The sequence below is a fragment of the Oppia nitens genome, unplaced genomic scaffold (genome assembly GCF_028296485.1).
Source record: "Oppia nitens isolate AA-2021 unplaced genomic scaffold, nextdenovo-longstitch-racon4-pilon3 scaffold27_pilon_pilon_pilon, whole genome shotgun sequence".
Taxonomy (NCBI): domain Eukaryota; kingdom Metazoa; phylum Arthropoda; class Arachnida; order Sarcoptiformes; family Oppiidae; genus Oppia; species Oppia nitens.
Genome location: NW_026533207.1, coordinates 83,928 through 108,424, shown reverse-complemented (window position 1 = coordinate 108,424; position 24,497 = coordinate 83,928). Strand labels below are relative to the sequence as shown.

The 24,497-nt window shown below is 17.0% G+C and overlaps 1 protein-coding gene across 1 annotated transcript in view; it reads left to right on the top strand.

Moving 5' to 3' along the window:
• Nucleotides 1-1,931: 1,931 nt before the first annotated feature.
• The window catches only part of LOC128954503 (probable 3',5'-cyclic phosphodiesterase pde-5), a 30,973-nt gene continuing 8,407 nt past the window's right edge, over nucleotides 1,932-24,497 (top strand). The window contains exons 1-8 of the mRNA XM_054300089.1: nucleotides 1,932-1,985; nucleotides 4,615-4,757; nucleotides 7,157-7,324; nucleotides 17,657-17,782; nucleotides 19,485-19,578; nucleotides 20,576-20,634; nucleotides 20,721-20,771; nucleotides 22,792-22,850. Coding sequence (XP_054156064.1) covers nucleotides 1,976-1,985; nucleotides 4,615-4,757; nucleotides 7,157-7,324; nucleotides 17,657-17,782; nucleotides 19,485-19,578; nucleotides 20,576-20,634; nucleotides 20,721-20,771; nucleotides 22,792-22,850 — 710 coding nt within the window. The 5' untranslated portion in view covers nucleotides 1,932-1,975. The remainder of the gene's footprint in view (nucleotides 1,986-4,614; nucleotides 4,758-7,156; nucleotides 7,325-17,656; nucleotides 17,783-19,484; nucleotides 19,579-20,575; nucleotides 20,635-20,720; nucleotides 20,772-22,791; nucleotides 22,851-24,497) is intronic.

The following is a 24,497-nucleotide window of genomic DNA, read 5'->3' as shown; positions in this document are numbered from 1 at the left end:
TATTATTATTATTATTATTATTACTAAAAATCAATATGTTTTATTTAGTAAAAGTCTATATATTATTCAAAAAATGATAAATTGTATGAAAATATAGTTTTAAAATATATATATATATATATTCAATATTATTCTATAATAATAATACTTTTTTTTGTTAGCAATTTTTGAAATGTTATGTTAATAATTAAAAAACGATTTTATACTTTCATTACATTAGTATATTATAATTGTTTGACAGTCTATAATGTCTTAATAGAAAATTAAATTGAAACATAAAAAAAATATATTTATGATATTTATAATTTGCATAATAAAAAAAATATTAATAATTATTTAGTTATTTTTAGTAAATAGTTTTTTAACTGAAAAATTTTCTATTATAGCTAATATAAATTGATTTTGTAAATTGATTTTTGTTGTTGGTTATATTTAAATTGGTTTTCTTATTAAAATAATAATAAAAAAATATTACTATATTTTATTATTAATGGTTATTATATATATTTTATAATATTTGTTTATTTAAAATATTATTTTTTGTTCAAAAATTTTCAACTTATTTTTTCTATTGTTAACTTATAATAAAATATATTTATATATATATCTATAGTTTATTATTTGTATTAAATTGTGAAAATAATAATAATAATAATAAATATTAAACAGTATTATAAATATTCTTAGAGTATTATTATTATTATTATTATAACAATTATAATCATATAAATCATTAACATTAAAATCAATATACAATATAACTGTTTGTTTAAATATTTGCATAATCTACATTAATAATAATAATAATAATAATAATACAGTAATATACATTTATAATATTATAGTAATATACAGTTTATATTATAATAGAGAGAAAATGACATAGTTTTTTATTATTTATTTTATTCAAATAAAAAGTAACCTTGATATTTTTTTTCTAAAACTAAATAGATATTAATTTATTAATAAAATTTTAATTTATTATTATATTTTTGTTGTTTTGTATAAATAAATATTTTTATGTTAAAATAATTTATATCTAAAAGATAATTAATATATAATCTAATTATTATTTTTTTTAATTTTAATTATAATTTTTTTTTTAATAATTATTCAATTATTGAATATAAAAAATCAATAAACGTTTAATGAGACAATTTTTTTTAATTAAAACAATAATTTCAATTTCTTTTTAATTATCATAAAAGTTTTGTGTCATTAAGTATATAAAAATAATTATTAATAAAAAGTATATAAAAATAAGTTCAAAAATGATTAGTATATATTATAAACAGTTATTATTATTATTATTATTATTATTAAAAATAATAGTATTATAATATATTTTATATATATATATATATTAATAGTATGAATGTTATAACTTATATAGCAGTTAAAAGATAATTGCAATTTTTTATTACTGGAAAATACCATTTACTCAAATAATTATTATATTTATTATTATTATTATTTTAATAATATTAATATACAATACATAAAATTGTATAAAACATAATTGTATCTAGTTTATTTTTTTGTTTGTTAATACAGTGTCCAGTAAAATATTACATAATATAATACTACTACTACTACTAGTAATAATAATAATATTATTTTTTGTTTATTAAATTTATCTAGCTCACTTGGCTAATCAATTTGTATGTTTATTTTTTTGGATCCGGGACTAAAATAATATCCTAATAATAATAACCATAATAAATATATTATTGGTTATTATCATACAGTTCAATTGATTACAATAATATAATAATATTAATAATAATATTATTGATAATAATAATAATAAGGGAACAGGTAGATTATGCCCATTCCCACCCCCTCCCATTATTTGTGTGTGTGTGTACATGTGCATGAATAAATACTGTAAATAATAATAATAATAATTGAAGACAAATATTATAATATTTTTTAAAACAATCATTTCATCAAAAAAATAAAATAAAAATAAAACATGATTTGCAGTAAGTATTTTGTAATTTATTTTTATAAATTATAATTGTATTTAAAAATATTTGTGTCAGTTATATTTTAGTGTAATATTTAATTATTTAACAAAAAAAACACAATATTATTATAATTACTATTATCTTATTTAGAGATAATGTTATTTATATATGTATATAACAATTGTTGTTTTTTTTTGTTAAAAAATATATATAACTTATATTTATTAAAAAACATACGCTTAGTTAAACTTAAGTTTTTTTTGTATATATATATATATATATATATAAAACAGATTACAAATTATAAATAGTATTATTATTAGTTGTATTTTTTATAGATTTTATTGTCAATCATAAGTCTAGCTTAAAAATAAAATATTATATACCAATAATACTAATACTAATATTAATAGTATTATATTATTATTTTTGATATATGACTTTTGGCTATTTGCTAGAAAAATATATCTATTTATTAATTGTTAAAATTAATTATTAATAATTATTATTATTTAACACAATATATATGCTAATTATAAATAGTGTACCCAAATAATTAAAAATAATAATCCAATAGTTTTATTATATATTTTACACCATAATCCCTTATTAAATTTTATGACACATTATTTATTAGTATATATTTTAATTAGTAAATTCAATATACAAAAAAAAACTCTATAGTAGTAATAATAATAAAACTAATAATAATAAAAAGTTAGCCTGGACACTTTTATTAGTATTAGTATTATTGACATTTAGATAGATAATAGAAACTAAATTGCAGCAAAAAAACTAAATAAAAATAATGTATTATATAACTTATATTGTATAATATATATAATAGTTTATTGCATTAATATTATGTACATTTTTTTTGGAGAGGACAGTATAATATCAGGTAATTGTGCCATAATATTGTGTGTATGTGTGTGTGTGTGTGTGTGTGTGTGTATGTATGTGTATGTATGTATGTGTATCAATATAAAAGCAATTTCTATACAATTTTTTTCTCTCTATATATATTAAATGTATCATAAATGTATATATTGTATGTCTAAATACTGTATATATATATATACTGTTGAATATATTCATCATCAATATATATATATATATATAGTATATATTTGTATCAAATATTTTGTATTGAATATTGTATTGAAATAGCAATAGTTTTTTCTCTCTCTCTCTTTACAATTGTACTGAATTGTATCGATTTTTCCTCTCTCTCTCTCTATCTCTTCAATACAGTACAAGTGCTGGCCTAAGGCATTGGATAGAGAGAGAGAGAGAGAGAGAGAGAGAGAGAGAGAGAGAGAGAGAGAGAGAGAGAGAGAGAGAGGCCTAACCTACCAGTGCAGACGCGCCAGACTCAGATATGACGTCTAGTTGTTTAGTTATATAGACTTTAGGAGAGAGAGAGAGAGAGAGAGAGAGAGAGAGAGAGAGAGAGCTAACTGTGCAATTTGGCAATACATAAGCAGACACTCACTCACTCTCACACACACACACACACTCACTAACACATCAAACTGTTTGGGCAAACATTTAGCTTAACTTTATATATATATATATATATATATATATATATATATATATATATATATTTCTCTGAATATTATTACACAGAATATTCTGTGTTTTTGTTTTGTTGTTTTTGAGTTTAGCGTGAATTCAATTAGTTGTTATAAAACTAAATAAATAATAATAATAATAATTATATACTATATTTCTAGTTAAATGTGATTTTGTTGTTGTTTTTGTTGTTGTTTAGTGTATTTTCCTAATAAAAGTGTATTTCAAACATTTAAAGACATTTAATGTTTTTTAATAGTATAATACTCTAAATACTTTATATATATATATATATTGTGTTAGTGTTTAAGTGATAATGCACTTTGCAATCAATTGCAAAGTACACTATCTATCAATAATATTGTGTAATAATAATATTAAATTGTTATCATTAGCTGTCAATTGTATTGTCAATTGAATTGAATTGAAGTGAAAATTTCTACACAAAAAAAAATAAAACTAAAAGTTAAGTCTAAAACAAATATTATATTATATCAATACAGTATATATAAGAGTAAATTGTTTGATATTTTTTATATATCATATATATATATATATATATTGATATATAATTTTATATAAGATTATGACATTTACGAGAGTATCTATGATATACTCTATCAGTCAATAATAATAATAATAAATAAGTAGTAAAGTCAGCAAAAAATAAATTTTTTATTAATGGATAACTATAACAACATTAATAATAATAACATTATTATATAAAAATATATCTATTATTATCATCTAATGAACAAAAAAATATTAAGTAAATAATTTAATGTTTTTTTTAAAAAAAATTTATTTAAAAAAAATGCATAAAATAATAATAAAATTAATAATAAATTAGTTATATTTTTTCTGAATGCTTAATGTTTTTAATTATTTTTGTGTAACTTTTAGTTGAATTTATTTTCTAATTTTTCTTTACAAATATTTTTATTATAAATAATTAATTTGTAATTATTATTATTATTATTGCATTTTGTTGTTAATGAACAAAAAAACTCAATCAAAATTTTTATTAAAAAAAATTAATTTATAAATATATATATATCTTATATAGACTATGAAATAATGGATGAATTTTTAAATGAAAACCCGGACTATTTGGACGACTATGTGCTCAACAATGTATCGACTGATCAAATTGAGAGATGGCTTATCCGTAAAAATCGCAACAAAAAGACCAGTCTATCCCGTTATAAGGTATGTAATAGTAATAGTAATAATAATTAATTAAATTAAAAATAAAATTAAATTAGTTATTATATACAGTATTGTAAATTAAATAATATAAATATTTAAAAAAAATAATTTAGAAAATAGTTTAATACTGTATTTATTTTATTATGTTTTTATTGTGTGTTAAAAATATAATGTATAAGTTATTATATACAGTATATATACATAAAAATTTTCAACAACAAAAAAATGCTTTAATACTACAATAATACTAAATAATAATAATAATAAATTTTTATAGGATTATAGAAAGTTAACAAAATAATAATAATAATAATACATAAAAAATATCATTATTGTTATTATTAAAAATTTATTTTTTTATTATTATTATTATTATATAATATATCATTAATCGATATGATATTTAAACTATTTTTTTCATTAATGTTTGAGTTTTTTTTATTTTGTTGATATATCATATATATATCAGTAATATTTTTTTTGTTGAAAGAAAAAAATGTTATTTTTTCTAATAAATCAAAAATTTTATTTTATTTTTTGTTGTTGTTGTAAAATGTTTTTATTGCAAACAATTGCCGACAAACTATCTAAAACAAATTTAATACAATAAATACAGTATTATTATTATTATTTTTGATAGTTAGTTAGTATTGTATATAAAGTTTATATATATATATATATATATATATACATTATATTTATTTATATAAATATTATGACATTTCCACTTAAAATGTTTATATGATTTCTAAATCAACCTAGATAATTACCAAATAAACCAAACAAAAAAAAATATATATATAATAATTATTATATTGTCTATTATTGTTATCCAGTACTTCCTAATACTAGATAACTATATATATATAATATGTTATATGATATACAATAAACTTTATGATACCATAAAAATTATTTGTTATGAGTGTAATGTAATAGTGATATACTTTATATATATATTAATTATATTGTATATACTTTACTATATATATAATATATATATATATATAGAAATTAAATAAAAATAAAAAATTGCAATTTGTATGGATACTAACAAAAAAATATATTTGTTTTTTGGTTGGTATCAAATTTTATTATTATTATTATTAGTATTACATAGATATTACAATCATAACAATAATAAATACAATAACAATACAAAAATCTTTTATATTAAACATATCTTTATATATATATACAGTATATACTATATACTGTATATGTGATTATAACAATACACTATAAAAACAATACAATATAACCATTATAACAAAATTTATATTGGTTAATTTATCTAAGTAATACAGTATATATATATATAGTATAATATTTTATATGTAAGATTAAATTAAGCAAGATAAATTAACTGCGATTATAAACATTAGCTTAGAGCATAAAACTGTATAAATACTGTATTAGATAACAATAATTAACAACAATTTATTAAAATAGTATATACAGTGTATGTATAGTTTGTTTTGTATTTTTTGTATTTTTTTGGTGCATTTGGATGCACACGAAAATTAAAGTATTAATTTACAAATTGATGTTTTTTCTTATTACATATAAATATACAGTAATATATATAATGTATATTTATTTTCATTATCAATGCCATACAATATGGTCTTATATAAGATAATATATATATATATTATATAAGAAAACTAAACATAATAACTACAACAACAACAACAAAAATAAAGTTAAATTAGTACAACAATAATATACATTTAACAAATAAAATATTTACTGTACTTATGTTACACACACACACACACACACACACACACACACACACACACACACACACACACACACACACATACATACATACATACATACAAACATACACACATACATACACTTAGACACACACACACATACATGTATTTAACAACAATTATACATGTAATTATTAATATTAAAAAAAATATATGATAGAAAAATAAGCTATTTGATAAAATAATAATGATAATTATCTAATTAATATTTAATAATAAATAAATAATAATAATTAAATAATAATTATTAAAATATATTATAAATTATTAATTCTCAATATTATTATTATTAACATTAATATTAGTATTATTATTGTTACTATAAATAAATTATTTGCATGAAAAATTTTTAGTTTAGTTTAATTATTATTAAAATAATTATTATTAATATTTAAGTACTATTTATTTTATAATAGTAATAATAATTATTTATTTATTTGGTTAATTAATATTTACACAATTAGTATACTAATAATTATTATTACTTTTTAATAAAAAACTAAATTAATATAAATATAATTTATTTATTTTTTTGTATCTCTCCCTGGTCAAACAAACAAACAAATATAAATATAAATAATAAATAATAAATAATAATAAATTGAACATGCTAAGTTTTGTGTACACGCCGACAAACGTAAAATGATACAATCGTTGACCAATTTGTTGCACGACATGCCCCAGAAAGCACAGGTACTACACGAACTGTCCTCAACAATAGCTTCGGCAGTCAATGCCAGCTCATGGAACCTATTCCTCTATGACTACCATCTCAATGATCAGGTTAGTCCAATAAATTTAAAATTAAATTAAAATTAAATTAAAAATATAATAATATAATTATAAAATTTACTATAATTTACTGTAATTATGATATTATTTAAAAAATAATTATAATTATTTTTTTGATAATTTATTATAATTATAATTATAATATTATTTATTTTTAAAAATTATAATTATTTTTTGATAATTTATTATAATTCTAATTATAATATTATTTATTTTTAAAAATTATAATTATTTTTTGATAATTTATTATAATTCTAATTATAATATTATTTATTTTTAAAAATTATAATTATTTTTTGATAATTTATTATAATTATAATTCTAATTATAATATTATTTATTTTTAAAAATTATAATTATTTTTTGATAATTTATTATAATTCTAATTATAATATTATTTATTATTTTTAAAAATTATAATTATTTTTTACTAATTTCTTATAATTCTATTTATAATTATAACATTTTTTATTTTTAATTGTATTTATAATTACTTTTACTAATTTATTATAATTATAATATTATTTATTATATTATAATTTGAAATATTTTTGTTATCATAATTATGTTGTTGTTGTTGTTATAAATTTATTAATTTCTCAATATACCTGTATATCTGTATATATATATACTGTATATATATATATACTGTACAGTACTGTACAATATATTGCAACAATTGATTAGATTAGTTAAAGTTTTATTTTAGTATTTAACAAATATATGATCTTTTTTTTAAAAAAAATATTATATTATCTATCATAAATGTTTTACAACTATTTTTTTTGTATATATATATATATTTATAAATTATATATACTTTAATTGAGTTAATAATAAATGTCTGATAATGATATTTTATCTAATAATGATTGCAAAAAAAATTGCAAAAAATAAATATAAATTATAAATTAACTTGATTTTAGATTAAATTTTTGTTAAAAAAATGTTTTTTATTTTATTTTTATCTATAATTTTTTTGGATCTAATTTTTATCAACATTTAGATGAACACTTAGTTAAACAAAACAAAAAATTTATATTTAAAATATTTTAGTAAAGTTTTTTTGTGGGTGTATTATAATTTGTTTAACTAATAATACTAATAATAATATGCAAATTGTATTGACCTTTTGTACATACATTACATATATAGTTATTTATAGTTATGTTGAACTTGTTTTAAAATAAATTAATTAAAAATGATTATAATTGCTAATAGTATAGTATAAATAGTTTAAATAATAATAATAATATATAAAATTGAGCACACATTTGATGTGTTAATTAAATTAAAAATGCAAATAATTTTAATAATATTATTATTAATATTATTAATAATAATAACCACAAAACATTTTTAATTAAACCCAAATTTACAACTAATATATTGATTTAATGTTTTATTTGTATTATTTTTAATATATAGATATACTGTATAGTATACTATATATAAATATTAATCTAATTGAAAATCTAATATATTATTATTAGTATTATTATATATTATATCAAATACATGCAAATCCTATGCAAATCTCATAACCTTTTTATTTAAACTCTTTCTGTTAATTACATGACACTATTGGGCACATACTGTATATAACATATATATATATACAGTACAGTATAATTGCCAGTTCCTCATTGATATTATTATGTGATAGTAGTAGTAGTTGTTGTAGTTGTCATTAAACTATAGTTATATTATGGCATTGTATGTATGTATGTACAGTATGTGTGTGTGTGTGTGTAGCTGTGTGTATGTATTATATAGTTTGTATTTACGTCATAACTGCATACCAGTGCCATATACTGTATATATACCAAAATCATGTTGTGTGCCCAACCCTTTTTGTTGCCAATCAATATACTTTTACAGTGATTTTGATATATACGCGTACAGTATATACTGTATATATAGCTATCTATTATACTATATATATATAAATTTATATTGTATATACAGTGAGAATAATTTATGTTATACTGTATATATATATGTGTGTGTAATATTTATTATTATTATCACTTATGCTATATATTTTATATTATATATATATATATATATGCTGTTTATATACAGTATATATATATTGCAGTACTCAGGGATTTGCGTATATATATATTATGGTATACCTCTAAATTGGATTACATATATGGCATATATATATATATATTATTATATATAAAATATACTATAAAATAAACATTTAACGTGACAATCATATTAATAAATTAAATTACATATATGTATGAAAATATAATTGTATATATGTTTGAGTGTTGTTTAATGCTGTGTAGAAAATTATTGCCGTTTTATTATTATTATATATAAATTTATAACTAATAGATAATTGTTTAGATAATTTGCTATAAAAAAAATAATGCACAAAACAAATGATAATAAAAAAAATTGAATTAATTTATGCAATAAATTCCACATAAAAATATATCTATTAATTATTATTTAGAAATTTTTTTTCAATAATTTTTTTTGTTGCAATAATATTTCTAATAAGATAACTAATTATTTATATATAAATTAATTTATTTATATAGCTTAATAATATACAAATTATTATATTGATTGACTATTTTTGATTATAGTTTTTGATTATAAAATATTGATAATTAGATATTAAATCTAATTATAATTATATATAAATCACACAAATAAAACTAACTATAATTACTCACAACAACAACAACAAAAAATTCAAACAAATTTTGATTTATAATTTTGATTATATTATAATACTGTACATGTATTTAATAAAAACATTTGACTATTTTGTGTGTGTGTGTGTGCAAAATGTTTACATACAGTTTATTATTAATAATAATATTATTATTAGTTTAGTGATTATATACAGTATATACTGTACATGTAGTTTTTGAAAAAGTATATACAAAAAAATAAAATAAACTATTAATTATATTCAAACAAACTTTAAAAGGTTTGTTTTATGGATTCTATATGTTTGTGTGTGTGTGTGTGTGTGTGTGTGTCTGTGTGTTGGTTTTCAAAGTGCGAATTTTAAAATTTTGATTTCAGATTTAGATTCTCCATCAAAAATAAGGTATAGAAGATCAGCATTGAAATTTTGATATCTCTTCAGGAACATAGAGAAAATGGCGGCCAAAGTACAAAAAATTATGTTATCAGATTTAATAAGCTTAGATAATCTTAAAAATTAAAAATATTATGATTCTATATAAAATTTTATTTTATATATACATAAAAATGGCTGCTAATATACAAAATTTATTAAATTAAAAAAATAGTATATTATTTACTACTATAGAATACAAATTTAAATTTAAACAAAAATAATGCACTTTTATATAGTAATATATAGTAATACATAGTAAGATATAGTAATATATAGTAATATATAGTAATATATAGTAATATATAGTAATATATAGTAATATATAGTAATATATAGTAATATATAGTAATATATAGTAATATATAGTAATATATAGTAATATATAGTAATATATAGTAATATATAGTAATATATAGTAATATATAGTAATATATAGTAATATATAGTAATATATAGTAATATATAGTAATATATAGTAATATATAGTAATATATAGTAATATATAGTAATATATAGTAATATATAGTAATATATAGTAATATATAGTACTATAATACATAGTAATAAATGGTAATATATATACATACAATACATACAATACATACAATACATACAATACATACAATACATACAATACATACAATACATACAATACATACAATACATACAATACATACAATGCTTACAGTACTTACAATACTTACAATACTTACAATACTTACAATACTTACAATACATACAATCAACATTAATAATTGCGTTAACATTAATATTGCGTCAACATTAATATTACGTCAACATTTAATAATTGCGTTAACATTAATAATTGCGTCAACATTAATAATTGCGTTAACATTAATATTACGTTAACATTTAATAATTTTAAATAAAGTGAAATTATTATTTCAAGTCTCAGTTCAAGTCGAGCCATCGAAGGGAATGTACTATCGTACTATGTACGTAATATTTATTTTTAACTAATCATATTACAGATTATTGTATTATATATTAATTGAATATTAAAATTCAAGTCATATTTAAGATCAAGACATTTATGATTATTTGAATAAAATGTCTACTATTAATATGTGCAACATTTGTCAATTGAATGTCGAACTTATTCAATTTGCTCTAATGGAAAAACCTTGTATTCACCGCTTTTGTCCTTCATGTTTGATGTCACTTATAAAGACTGCATTCGATCAATTTAAAGATCTCAACTGTGCATATTGTCGTAATTTATGGATGAATAAAAACGAACTTAATTTTGGAGTAAAAGCACATCTTCTTCAACATCCTAATTACTTTGATATTCTTGAAATTAATGTAAACAATAACTATAATATAGATAATCAAAATATTATGATAAATGATCAAATCGTGTCTTCAGAAATTATTTTTATTGAAGAAATAATTACAATTATTGACTATGAAATTATAACTATTGATTAAATAATTTGTATAAATTTCATTAAAAGGAAATTAATTAAATAAAAATATTTTTGAAAAAATTAATTTGAATAATATTTTCTTTATTTATGTGATTACCTTTTTGTTGCGTCAACATTTTATTGTGTTATAAAGTAGTAATTGTAAGTCAAGTCATTTAAAATCTGTCATTTTAAGGCGAGCTATCGGAGAGAACAGTCGTAATTAGAATAAATTATTTATAAATCTAAATTAGTTATCTTTATTCATAATAAATATAAATATTAATATAAAATAATTACTTTATTTATGTGATTGCCTTTTTGTAACATCAATATTATTATTGAGTCAACATTATTACGTCAACAGTTTATTGTAATATAAAGTAATAATTATAAGTCAAGTCATTTGAAGTCGAGCTATCGGAAAGAACAGTCGTAACTATTATAAATTATTTATAAATTTAAATATGTTATGTTTATTCCTAATTGATATAAATATTATTTTCTTTATTTATGTGATTACCTTTTTGTTGCGTCAACATTTTATTGTGATATAAAGAAGATATTGTAAGTCAAGTCATTTGAAGTCGAGCTATCGGACAGAACAGTCGTAAGTAATATTATAATTTAAAAACGTCTTAATTTTATATAATTATTATTTTTAATTATTTAATAGATAAATAAATATGTCTGATTCACAAGATTTTGACGATGAATTAGATGCTATTCTTGCAAACATAGAATTTGATGATAACGGTAATGTTATTGATATAGCGCAAATATTTGACGAAGAATTTGATGAAAGCCTTCAAAATATTGAATTTAATAATTATGGTCAAGTTATGAGTATAGAAGAAATAGTTCATGATGTTTTAAATCAACTTGTCATTGATGTTTCTCTTGAAATTAATGCTTCTGAATCTTGTGAGGAAACATCAAACGAAACTTCTGACGAAACATCTGGCGAAACTTCATCAGAAATGGATTTTGAAGAAGAAAATGAATCAGATGATGAAATGGATGACGATATTGAAGATATATTAAACAATATTAATACTAACAATGATATTTAAAGCATTGTTATTACATCCATTGTTATTAATCTATATAATTTTATATAAAAAACAATATTCTCATTTTTAATACTATTTGGATTTGTTTATTATTAATGATTAACTTTAAAAATAATTAAAAAAAAATTTCTTAATTACTTTATCAATTAATTTTATTTAAATCTTGTATTTAATAATTTATATGTTTAAAATAAAATAAAAATTTTATATAATATTGAGTTATTTATTTTTAATTAAAAAATCTTATTAAAATGCAAACCCTAATATATGAGTTTTTAAAGTTTGTTTCTGGCAATGCTTTCTAGCATTCTCAACTGGTTTATATTATAATATTTATATATATATATTTAAGTAATGCATATTGCATTTTATAATAATAATAATAATAATAATAATGTTTAGGCAAACAAACTAATAAATTAAAAAATATAATCAATATTTATGATTATTATTAGTTATCAAAGTTTAAGTCAATTTTATATATATATATATATATATATATTTTGTTTGTATTACTGTATAGTACAGTATATAAAAATTTATTTTGTTTGTATGTTATGTTATTGATATATAGTTGTAGTAATATATGCTAATACTATGCAATATTTAGTTTAATAATACTATACATAAATCACTGGTTAGTGTACTGTATTTGATTTAAATAACTAAATAATAATAATAATAATAATAATATTGTTTATATAATATTTAAGCAGCTTATTGGTTACAGTACAGTATATATATATAGTTAAATATATTTTATATATAAATTATTTTAATAATAATAATCTATTTTATAATATATATATTTATATACTATTATAAAGTTTATTACACTTTGACGTCATATTAATATTTATTTTTTAATAAATAAATAAATATTTTACTTACACAATGATATCATTGTTTTATTTATAATAAAATATATATATTGAATATATCCAATATTTTAGTTTTGTATAATAAATATTTAATATATACCTTTTTATTATAATATATTTAAAAAAAAATCTGTATATAATGATAATAGTTAAATAATTATTTTTGGGAATAATATAATCATATATTTATTATTATTATTATCTATATATAAAAAACCCAATTGAGTTATACTGTATTTTTTTGTTGAAACATAATATACTATATATATAGCAATTGCAACAATAAAACTACAAATAATAAATAAATATTATTTATTGAAATTATTTATATATATATATATATATAATAATATATAGTATACGTATATTTCACCCCAATTTTTTTGTTTGTTGAATAAAAATATTATCATATATTTAATTATCTATTAGTTATTTATAAATTTTGTTTGTATATATATTTTAACATTCAGATAATTTATCTAGAATAAATTAATTAAAAATAATAATAATTTAAAAATATTTTAATAATACTAATACTATATATATAAATAACAAAAATTTTTTGGATACTGTTAGTCATTTCCGTTACATTTGACACAACAAAGAGTTTTAGTGAGAAAATTAAATTAAATTAATGTTAAAAATTTTTCACGCATTTCACTCATACTATACAATATAATAACAAAATTTTTGTTGAAAAATATTTGTTGATAACATTAATAATAATAATAATAATAATTATTATATTTCATGTAACTATCTCTCAGAAAGTCTAGTTTTCCAAAAATATCTATTTTTATATCATATATATTAGAAATATTAAATATATTATACTGTATTTAATAATAATAAACATTCAATAATTGATATATTAGTAGATAATAATAATAATAATACAAAATTTCTAAATAAAAATAATGGTAAATTTTTAAATAAAAATAAAATAATTATACATTTAAAAATTACAATAATATAGTTGAATATAAGTTAATTAATTAGATTTTTAAAAAAAACTTTACTTGTTATTTAATAAATAAATAATATATTATTAAATATATAACAATATAGATGACAACAAATAATTTTTATATATAATTTTATATTACATTACATTAAAAGACAGTTTGAAAATATTTAAATTTAATTAAAAATATTTGTTGAATAATACTATTATTAAACTAAATAATAATAATACAATTTGTGTATCACTTTTTCAATTTTATAATAATAATAATAATAATAAAACTAATAGATTACATCTAACATTATTATTATTATTATTATAAATTTAAATAATAATAATAAAATAATAATGCCTAAATAATAATTGAAAATAAAAAAAATATTTCAATACCAAGACATTTATTAGATTAGATTTTATGATTATTTATACAGTTTATGTAAATTTTTAGTTTTTTATTATTTCAATTGTATTATCATTTATATACAGTATATATACAGTATATAATATATATATTTAACAAAATAAAATGATATTTAAATTGAATTAACAGCCTGGAGCAAATTTATATATGCTTTATATATATATATATATATATATATAAATATAAAAAATTCAATTAGATTTACAGTAAATACAGTATAATATATACATTCAATTTAAATATCATTTATTATCATCAAAATGATTATGTTAACTGTTAACATATAAAAAAATATTGTATAATATTGTATAATATTATATATATTATATCTAACATAATAATAAAAATATTGTTGAATGATAAAAAAAATATTTCAATAATTTTTAATAATAATAATAATCAAATAAAACCTATATTAAAATAGCAATGATTTCAGGAACTTTATAAAATAAATCATAAGATAAATATAGCACCTTGGTAAAGTTATTTGCTAAATATATACAGTATATATATATATATATTGTATATGATAATATAAATCTAATATTTGCTAAAATAAATTTAAATATCATTATATATATATATTATTTGCAATATTATAATATTTCTACAGTTTATTGTAATGTATTATAAAGTACTATAGTATTGCAAATATAATATAAATTTTTATATACTATTATAATATTGATATATATATATAAGACTAATATTTAGTTTCAAAAAATCCAAAATTTTTATTTTATTTTTATTTTAATAACAATACGCTTATATATATACAGTATATACAAAAATTTATTTTATTTGACTTGTAAATTAAAGAGATTATAACCTGTATATAATACTGTGTATAATATGATAGATAATGGATGTATAACGAGATATAACTGCATGTAAACCGATATATAAAATTTAATATCAAATATACAGTGTATATTAATATATATTTAAAAAAATAATAATAAATTTTCCCCAAAATTTATTGATCTATCTAATAACATTGAAATATTTGCTAACCTAGAAAATAATAATAATAATAGTGAGAAATTGTACTTTTATTTAATATTATTATTATTATTATTACAGTATAATACTGTATAAAATAAAATACATTAGTTTTTTTTAATAAATAATATATTTAATGATATCATTTAAAAAACTGTTTTTTTATTCATCACATGTTGTACTTCCCATAAATCCTATGACTTATTATTATTATTATTATTTTTGAATAAAAATTATATTTTCATATTTAAAACAAAAAAATATAATAGTTTGAAGTTTAGTGTATTATTAAATAAGTTATATATATTTATTATATATATATATTTAATATTATAAAATCAATAATCTATTAATTTTTGTTGTTGTTTTTGTTTTGTTTATGCAAAATATGTATTTTATTTTTTTTTATATTTAAAAATTATTATAAACTTTTGAAATATAATACAAAGCAAATATACTAAACAATTATTTTCAATTTAAACATAATTTATATGTAAATTATAAAATATTTTTACTATAAATAAATATTATTAATAATTATAATTTAAATTAGTTAATTAATTTTATTTAATTAATGATTTTAAAACTTTTAAAATAATAGAAATACTAATTGTTTTTTTTAATAAATAAATATAAATTTCTAGAAAATACATCTATTAATAATAAATTTATAAATATATTAATACTACTAAACTATATATAATTTTTTAAATTTAATTTTTATTTATTTATTTATTGTTTATTTAGTTTGCTTGATTGCTTGTTGTTGTTGTTATTTGATTGTATAATAATAATAATAAAACTGTAATAATACTAATACTATGATAATATAAACTTAATTGAAATTTTTACATGATTAACTTTGACAAATAACCTAATTAAATATCTCAATATATAAATTATATTGTCCAGGCAACCTAGTTAAAAAACATTGGGTCACTATATATATATTGTTATAGTAATATACAAGGTTATATATAAAGTAAATATATATATATATATACTGTATTGTTTTATATATATATAACAATATATTTTAAATTTATATTATATATTTATATAAAACAAGTATATATTTTACTATTTTTTTAAAAGAAAAAAAATATTAAAATAAATAGTGGTTTGAAATTGACTTTTTTTCTTTATTTTTTCTGTATATATATATATAATAAGATTTTTTTCATGGACTTAAAAATTTAAATTAAATTGAATATTTTATTTTAATATAAATATAAAGTACTGTTGAAATATACTGTAGTATTTTGTATATTATATTATTTTTATACAATAAATAAATAATATATATATATTTATATTATGTTTATATCAAAGCAAAAATCTTTTGACATTTATATCTAAATATATATATTTTTTTTCCCTTCAATTTATTTATTTATTTAATCAACAAATACAACCAAAAAACACAAATCAAATCAGGAAATCAATACCTATGAAAACATATGCCGTTTGTCTCATCATAAGACAGTGGACAGCACCGACCTATCACTGGCACTACATGTATCCAAATTCAAAAAGACAGTATCGTGTCGTATAGATGAATATGTATGTATAAAAAATATTATTTTATTTTTTAAATAATAAAAAAATATATATAATATTAAATATAAATATAATATAGTATTTTTGTGTTGTTGTTATACTTATTTTTATATATATCTTATATATAGTATATTGAATTGATGTTTACTTAATAATAATAATAATAATAATAATAATAAAGTGAAACTACTGTATATAATATAATAATAATACTGTATATATAAAATACATACACATATTATAACCACATAGACAGTAGAGTTATGTATTGTTTGTGATAAAACCAATATATATATATATATATAGTCAAGTATTTAATAAAATAAAATAATAATATACAGTACATTCAATATACTATATATTTATTTATATATTACATTATATATATACAGTATATATTATACATATTGTGTATAATATTTGGGTACACAAAAAAATATGTCACAAAAAAATTTACACAAAATTTTTTAATATATTATACATACAAAAAAAATTCATGTCGTCTTATAATTTCTAATATGTGTTTAACAAATACATTGTGTGTGTGTTTGTGATATGCAATATATATTTTCATTATTATAATAATAATAATAAATATTTTCATACACTTTAATAATTATGAAAATTTTATTATTAGTAGTTTAGATATTAAAGCCTATATATATATATATTACTAAATATTATTAATAATAAGATCATCAAAAAATGTCAAACGGTTTAAATAATAATAAAAATAATTTTTATATTATATAATATTTATATTAAGCGATTAACTTAAGCGACGATAATGTTATAAAACATTAAAATGTTTGTTTGTTTTTTGAATGTCAAAAAATAATTTACATATTAATGAATTATTACATATATATATATATATACAAAAACAAAACAATATATATATATATATAATATATATTGGAAAATTATTAGAAAATAGCCTTGATAAAAATATTTTCAAGTATACTAAAAACAATTTATTATATAATATTTAATTAATTTTAATGGTTCAATACATTTTTGTTTTTTTTATTGTATTAATTTTGATTTTCAATTAATCTTTATTAATTATATATTGTTGTAGAGAAAATATTTTATTTTAGAGAGATAGACATTTTTAATTATATGTAAAACTCAATTAACTGTATTAATCTTAACATACAGTATATATAGTACACTGTATATTATATACACAGTATATTTGAAAGATAGAGAGAGAGAGAGAGAGAGAGAAAGAGAGAGAGTTAGAGATTATTTAATTATGTCTAGTGCTGTATAGTATTAGTATTATTTATTTTATTGTTTTTATTGCTTTTATTGTTTGTTGTATACACACACAGATATATACACATACACACACGTGTATACACACACACACACACACACATACATACATACATACACACATACATGCATACACACGCATTCATGCATATATACATACATATGGACCATAAACTTATATAACAAAACATATACACACACTGGGTTTGATAGGATATACAACAATATTGTTTCAAACTATCAATATCTATATAAACAGTATATACAATATTATATAACATCTAATATACATTAGGAATCCATATAATAAAATTCCCAAATGTCTTACAATAACATTAAGCTATTAGTTTGATATTATAACAAACATTTTTTTATATTGTATATATTGATACATTATTTATATATATATATAATTAAATTACAGGACAGTCGGTTTCCTTATGGTGTACCCAATGCCCCGCAAAACGCGTCATTCGCTATGGCCCTGCCTATTGTCCAATCGGATAACGCCCTAATCGGTTAGTATTATTAGTATTATTATTATACCCGTGAAATAAAAATAAAAAAATAATATAAAATAAATAAATAACTAACTATTGATACTACTATTACCAATACTAATACCAATATTGATACTACTACTAGAAAAATAATAAGCAAAAATAAATGATAAGTGATAAATATATAAAATATATATATATATATAGAAACTAAATTAATCATGATAAATTAGATATATATATATACAGTATATATATACCGGTATATTTAATGTGTATGTATATAATATGTGTGTTATCGCCAATATGTTTGAATTGATCATTGATTAATAATGTATGAGAGTGTATGTGTTTGCTAACTAACTGTTTGCTATAACTACCAGTGCACGTGTAATATAATTACATATTATACATATACAGTATATATATATATAATTAATTATTATAGATATCCAAAACCCCGGGATCGGATAGCCTAGTAATCGGGTAACAAATTATCGGATCGGATTGAATACTATATATAGAAATTAATTGATTAGATAAAACTATAGCTAATTATTATTTTTTTTTTGAATATAATTATTTATATATATATAATTAGTATATAAAATAGTATCATAACATAACAAATATGTTTTTTTTCGTAAATTTATTTAATAATTTTTTGTGTGTGGATCGGTTTGGATAAAAAGTCTATATAAATTAGTAACCATTTCTAGTGTAAAAATTTCGATTTATATATATATATATATATAAATATATTTAATATTTAATACAATATATATATATGCATACTATATATATATATATATATATATACTGTAATATATCTCCTATAAATTATTTGTTTGTTTCGCTTAAATAACAATAATTTATTATTCATACTTAATCGGATGCACACAATTGATTAATTATATTTATTTTATATAAAATATTTATACGGTATTTATTTTTATTTTTTTTGGTACTGCAATTTTAGATTTATTTATTTTTTACAAAAATTTTATTTATTTAGGTGTATTGGAATTGTATAGGAAAAAGGGTTTGCCATACTTTTTCGAGGAGGACGAGGAGGTAAATATAAAAATAATATATCTATTTATTTTAATTTTTTATAATTTAAAAATATAATGATATAATGATTTTTATTTAATTAACAGATAGCCAACAGTTATCTAGTATGGGGTGGAGTAGCCCTACATTATGCTGAGGTATAGTATATACAGTATATATTTATACTATTTATGATATTTATGACTAACCTGTATATACTGTATGTATGTATGTATGTATGTATGTATGTGTAGTGTTGTTAACCAATTACATTAATTAAAAAAAATTATATTTTTAGTTTTATTTTATGTGTTGCACACACACACACACACACACACACACACACACACACACACACACACACACACACACACACACACACACACACACAAACACACACACAATAAATATATAAAGTTTTATAACATTATATAATCAATTATAATTTATTTGTTAATTATACACTATTTTCTATAGTCTACTATACACTAAAAATAATAATAATAAATAAATAAATAAATAATATTTTTCCAATTTAATGATTTACGTCAATACCGTTTTTATTATAATAATACAGTAAATACTTTACAATTATTTACAATGAAATTAGAAATAAAAATAAAATAAATAACTCATTATATATATATATATATAGTTTTTTTGTGTGGAATTAATTGGTATAATAATAATAATAATAATAATAGACAATTAATTTAATCATTTCAAAAAAAATCTATATATAAATAGATAATCATCAATGAAAATTTTGTGTATATTTTTATTTTAATCTATAATATAATATATAGTGTAGACATAGACAATGAAAATTTCAAAAACAAAACAAAAATAATATCAAAAAATATATATTTATATTATATAATAGTAGAGTAATAATAATAATTAACCACACGATCAACTAATTTGCATGATTTAAAAGATTAACCAAAAAATTATATATATATATACAGTATAATAATAATAATACAAAATTATAATCATAATAATGATAATGATAATAATAGATTAATAATATTTAATGAGAGACAATAGCCAAAAAAAATTATTATTTTTTTGTATTATTAAATAAAAACTACGTAAATAAATAATTGAAACAAAAATTAATAATTTACCAGAATATTCCTATAGAAATTTCTATATATATATACAGTTATATATATATATATAAGATATTAAATCCCATTTGTTATTATATACTGATATATATACTGTATATAATATATTATTTTTTAAGGCAGCATTCATTAGTGTAATTAAAAGTTTGTATTTTAATTTATATATAATAATAATAATAATAATAATAATAAGTCTACAATAATTAAAACGGTATTAATATTTATTGTTGAGATTACCAGGGATAAATACTATTGTACAAATAAATTACAAATACATACTATTATTTTATTTTATTTTCTTTTGTTTAGTAAAATAGCATTTTATTTTAATACAGTTTTATATACAGTAAATAATTTATACAATATATATATACCGTATATAAGATTATATATATATTGTTTAATTAATGTTACAATTATTATTAGTTTTTTTAAACATTTTTACTTTCACTTAAAAATGCTAGTTTTTTTGCTAATATATTATATTTAAGACCTACTTTTTTAATGATAACAAATTGGATTTTATATTATACAATATATATATATATATATAAATAATATAATATATTTCATTTTAACATAGATTAGTCTATATAATTAAACAAAAAAAAATATTTATTTATTTTTACTGTATTATACAGTAATCTATAAAACTTTTATATTTTACAATTTATTTATTTTTTTTAATTTTAATTTTTTATATAAAATTTCCCAAAACTTATTTATTGTTTATATATATACACACATACATATATATACAATAAAAATTCAATATATATATTTATAATACCTTAGAGTATCCAAAATAAATTTATCTATAAATGTTTTTCATTGAAAATTGTTGCCTCAAAAAAATAAATAAAATAAATAATTTAATATATTTTTTTCTATACAGTATATCAATGTGTGAATGTATTTTTGTACACTAAAATTAAATTTATAAAATAAATTTTTATTATTATAACTATATATATAAAATAATATATTATATGATTTTTTTTTATTTTAATTATAATTATAATCATTTATTTTTATTTATTTATAGCTTTACTATAATCTATCGCAACAAAGAAAATTGAATACGTTTTTGCTATCAGTTGTCAGGTATTTATAATTAATTTTTTAAATAATTATTAATTTAACTAAAAATTAAAAAAATATTTCTACAATAAAAAAGTTATATACATTTTCCAAACAAAAAAAATTAAATGTCACATTGTTTTATTTTAAATATTATACAAACTATTTATATTTACTATTAATATTCACTAATATTTATTAATAATTAAAAAAAATGGCTATTTTTTGAAATTTTTTAAAAATATATATTAAGTTTAGAGATTTAATATATAATAAAAAAACTATATGTATTTTAATACTATATAATGTAGTAATAAATTATAGTACTAATGAATTACATATAATTTTTTTTAGTTATTAGTTATTTATGCAAATTTTATATTTTAGCAAAAAGTACAGTATATACCGTTAATGTAATTACTTAAAACCATTACAAAAAAACTGTGTTTACTGTGTTTGTATAAAAAAAATTATAACATATGGTATAAATACCATATATAATATATATAATTTTTGCTTAATTATAAAATAACAAATTACATGATATTTTATTTTTTTTTTGTTTAATTTGTAATAAATGATTTTTTTTCTCTAAGTTTAGTTTTAGTATTAAAAAATGCTTTTAGAGTAAAAACTTTTTATTATAATTAGATTTTTATTTATGTTATTTATATTATGTAAAGTTAATATAAAATGATTTATACAAAAAAAATCTAAATACAAATTAAGTATAATATTTAGTATGATATTTATTATACTGTATATAACATTATATACAAATTTATTATAATGTAAGGTTATAATATAAAAAATTATTATTATTATTATTATTATTACAGTGTACTGTAATATATAATATAATATATATTATATATAAATCTATATATATATAATGTTAAATAATGATTAAGCATTTTACTAGACATTACATATATTGTCAATTGCATTAGCAATTAATTTTTAAATATATATATGCTGTATATATATTATTATTGCATTTTATATTAAAAATAATCATTTAATGATTTATTTGCACATTTTAGGTGTGCTTTCTCTCTCTCTCTCTCTCTCTCTTCACTAGTGGTTAGAAAAACAGAGTAATAATTATAATAATAATATCATTAATTTAGACTATATTTATATATGATATAAATTATTAAATATTTACTGCATATACTGTATATATACAGTATAGTACAGTAGAGTATTATACAATAATAAATAATAATGTATGCAAACATTGTAAAAAAAATTATTTGCATAGTTTGCACATTATAAAATAAAATATTATACGTTTTACATTATGTGTTTTTTCTGGTTAAACTAAAAATAAAAGTAAAACAAAAAATAATAATAATAATAATAAAACACATTTCTAATCTAAATAAATATTCAAATATGCAAATTACATGCAAATACACACACAGACATACAGACACACACACACACACACACACACACACACACACACATACTTACATACATACACACACATAAAAATACTCATATAAATACACACACATACCCCCCCCCACACACACACACACACATACACACATACATACATACACACACATAAAAATACTCATACAAATACACACACACACATACCCACACAAACTTACATACACACATATACATACACACATATACATACACACATATACATAC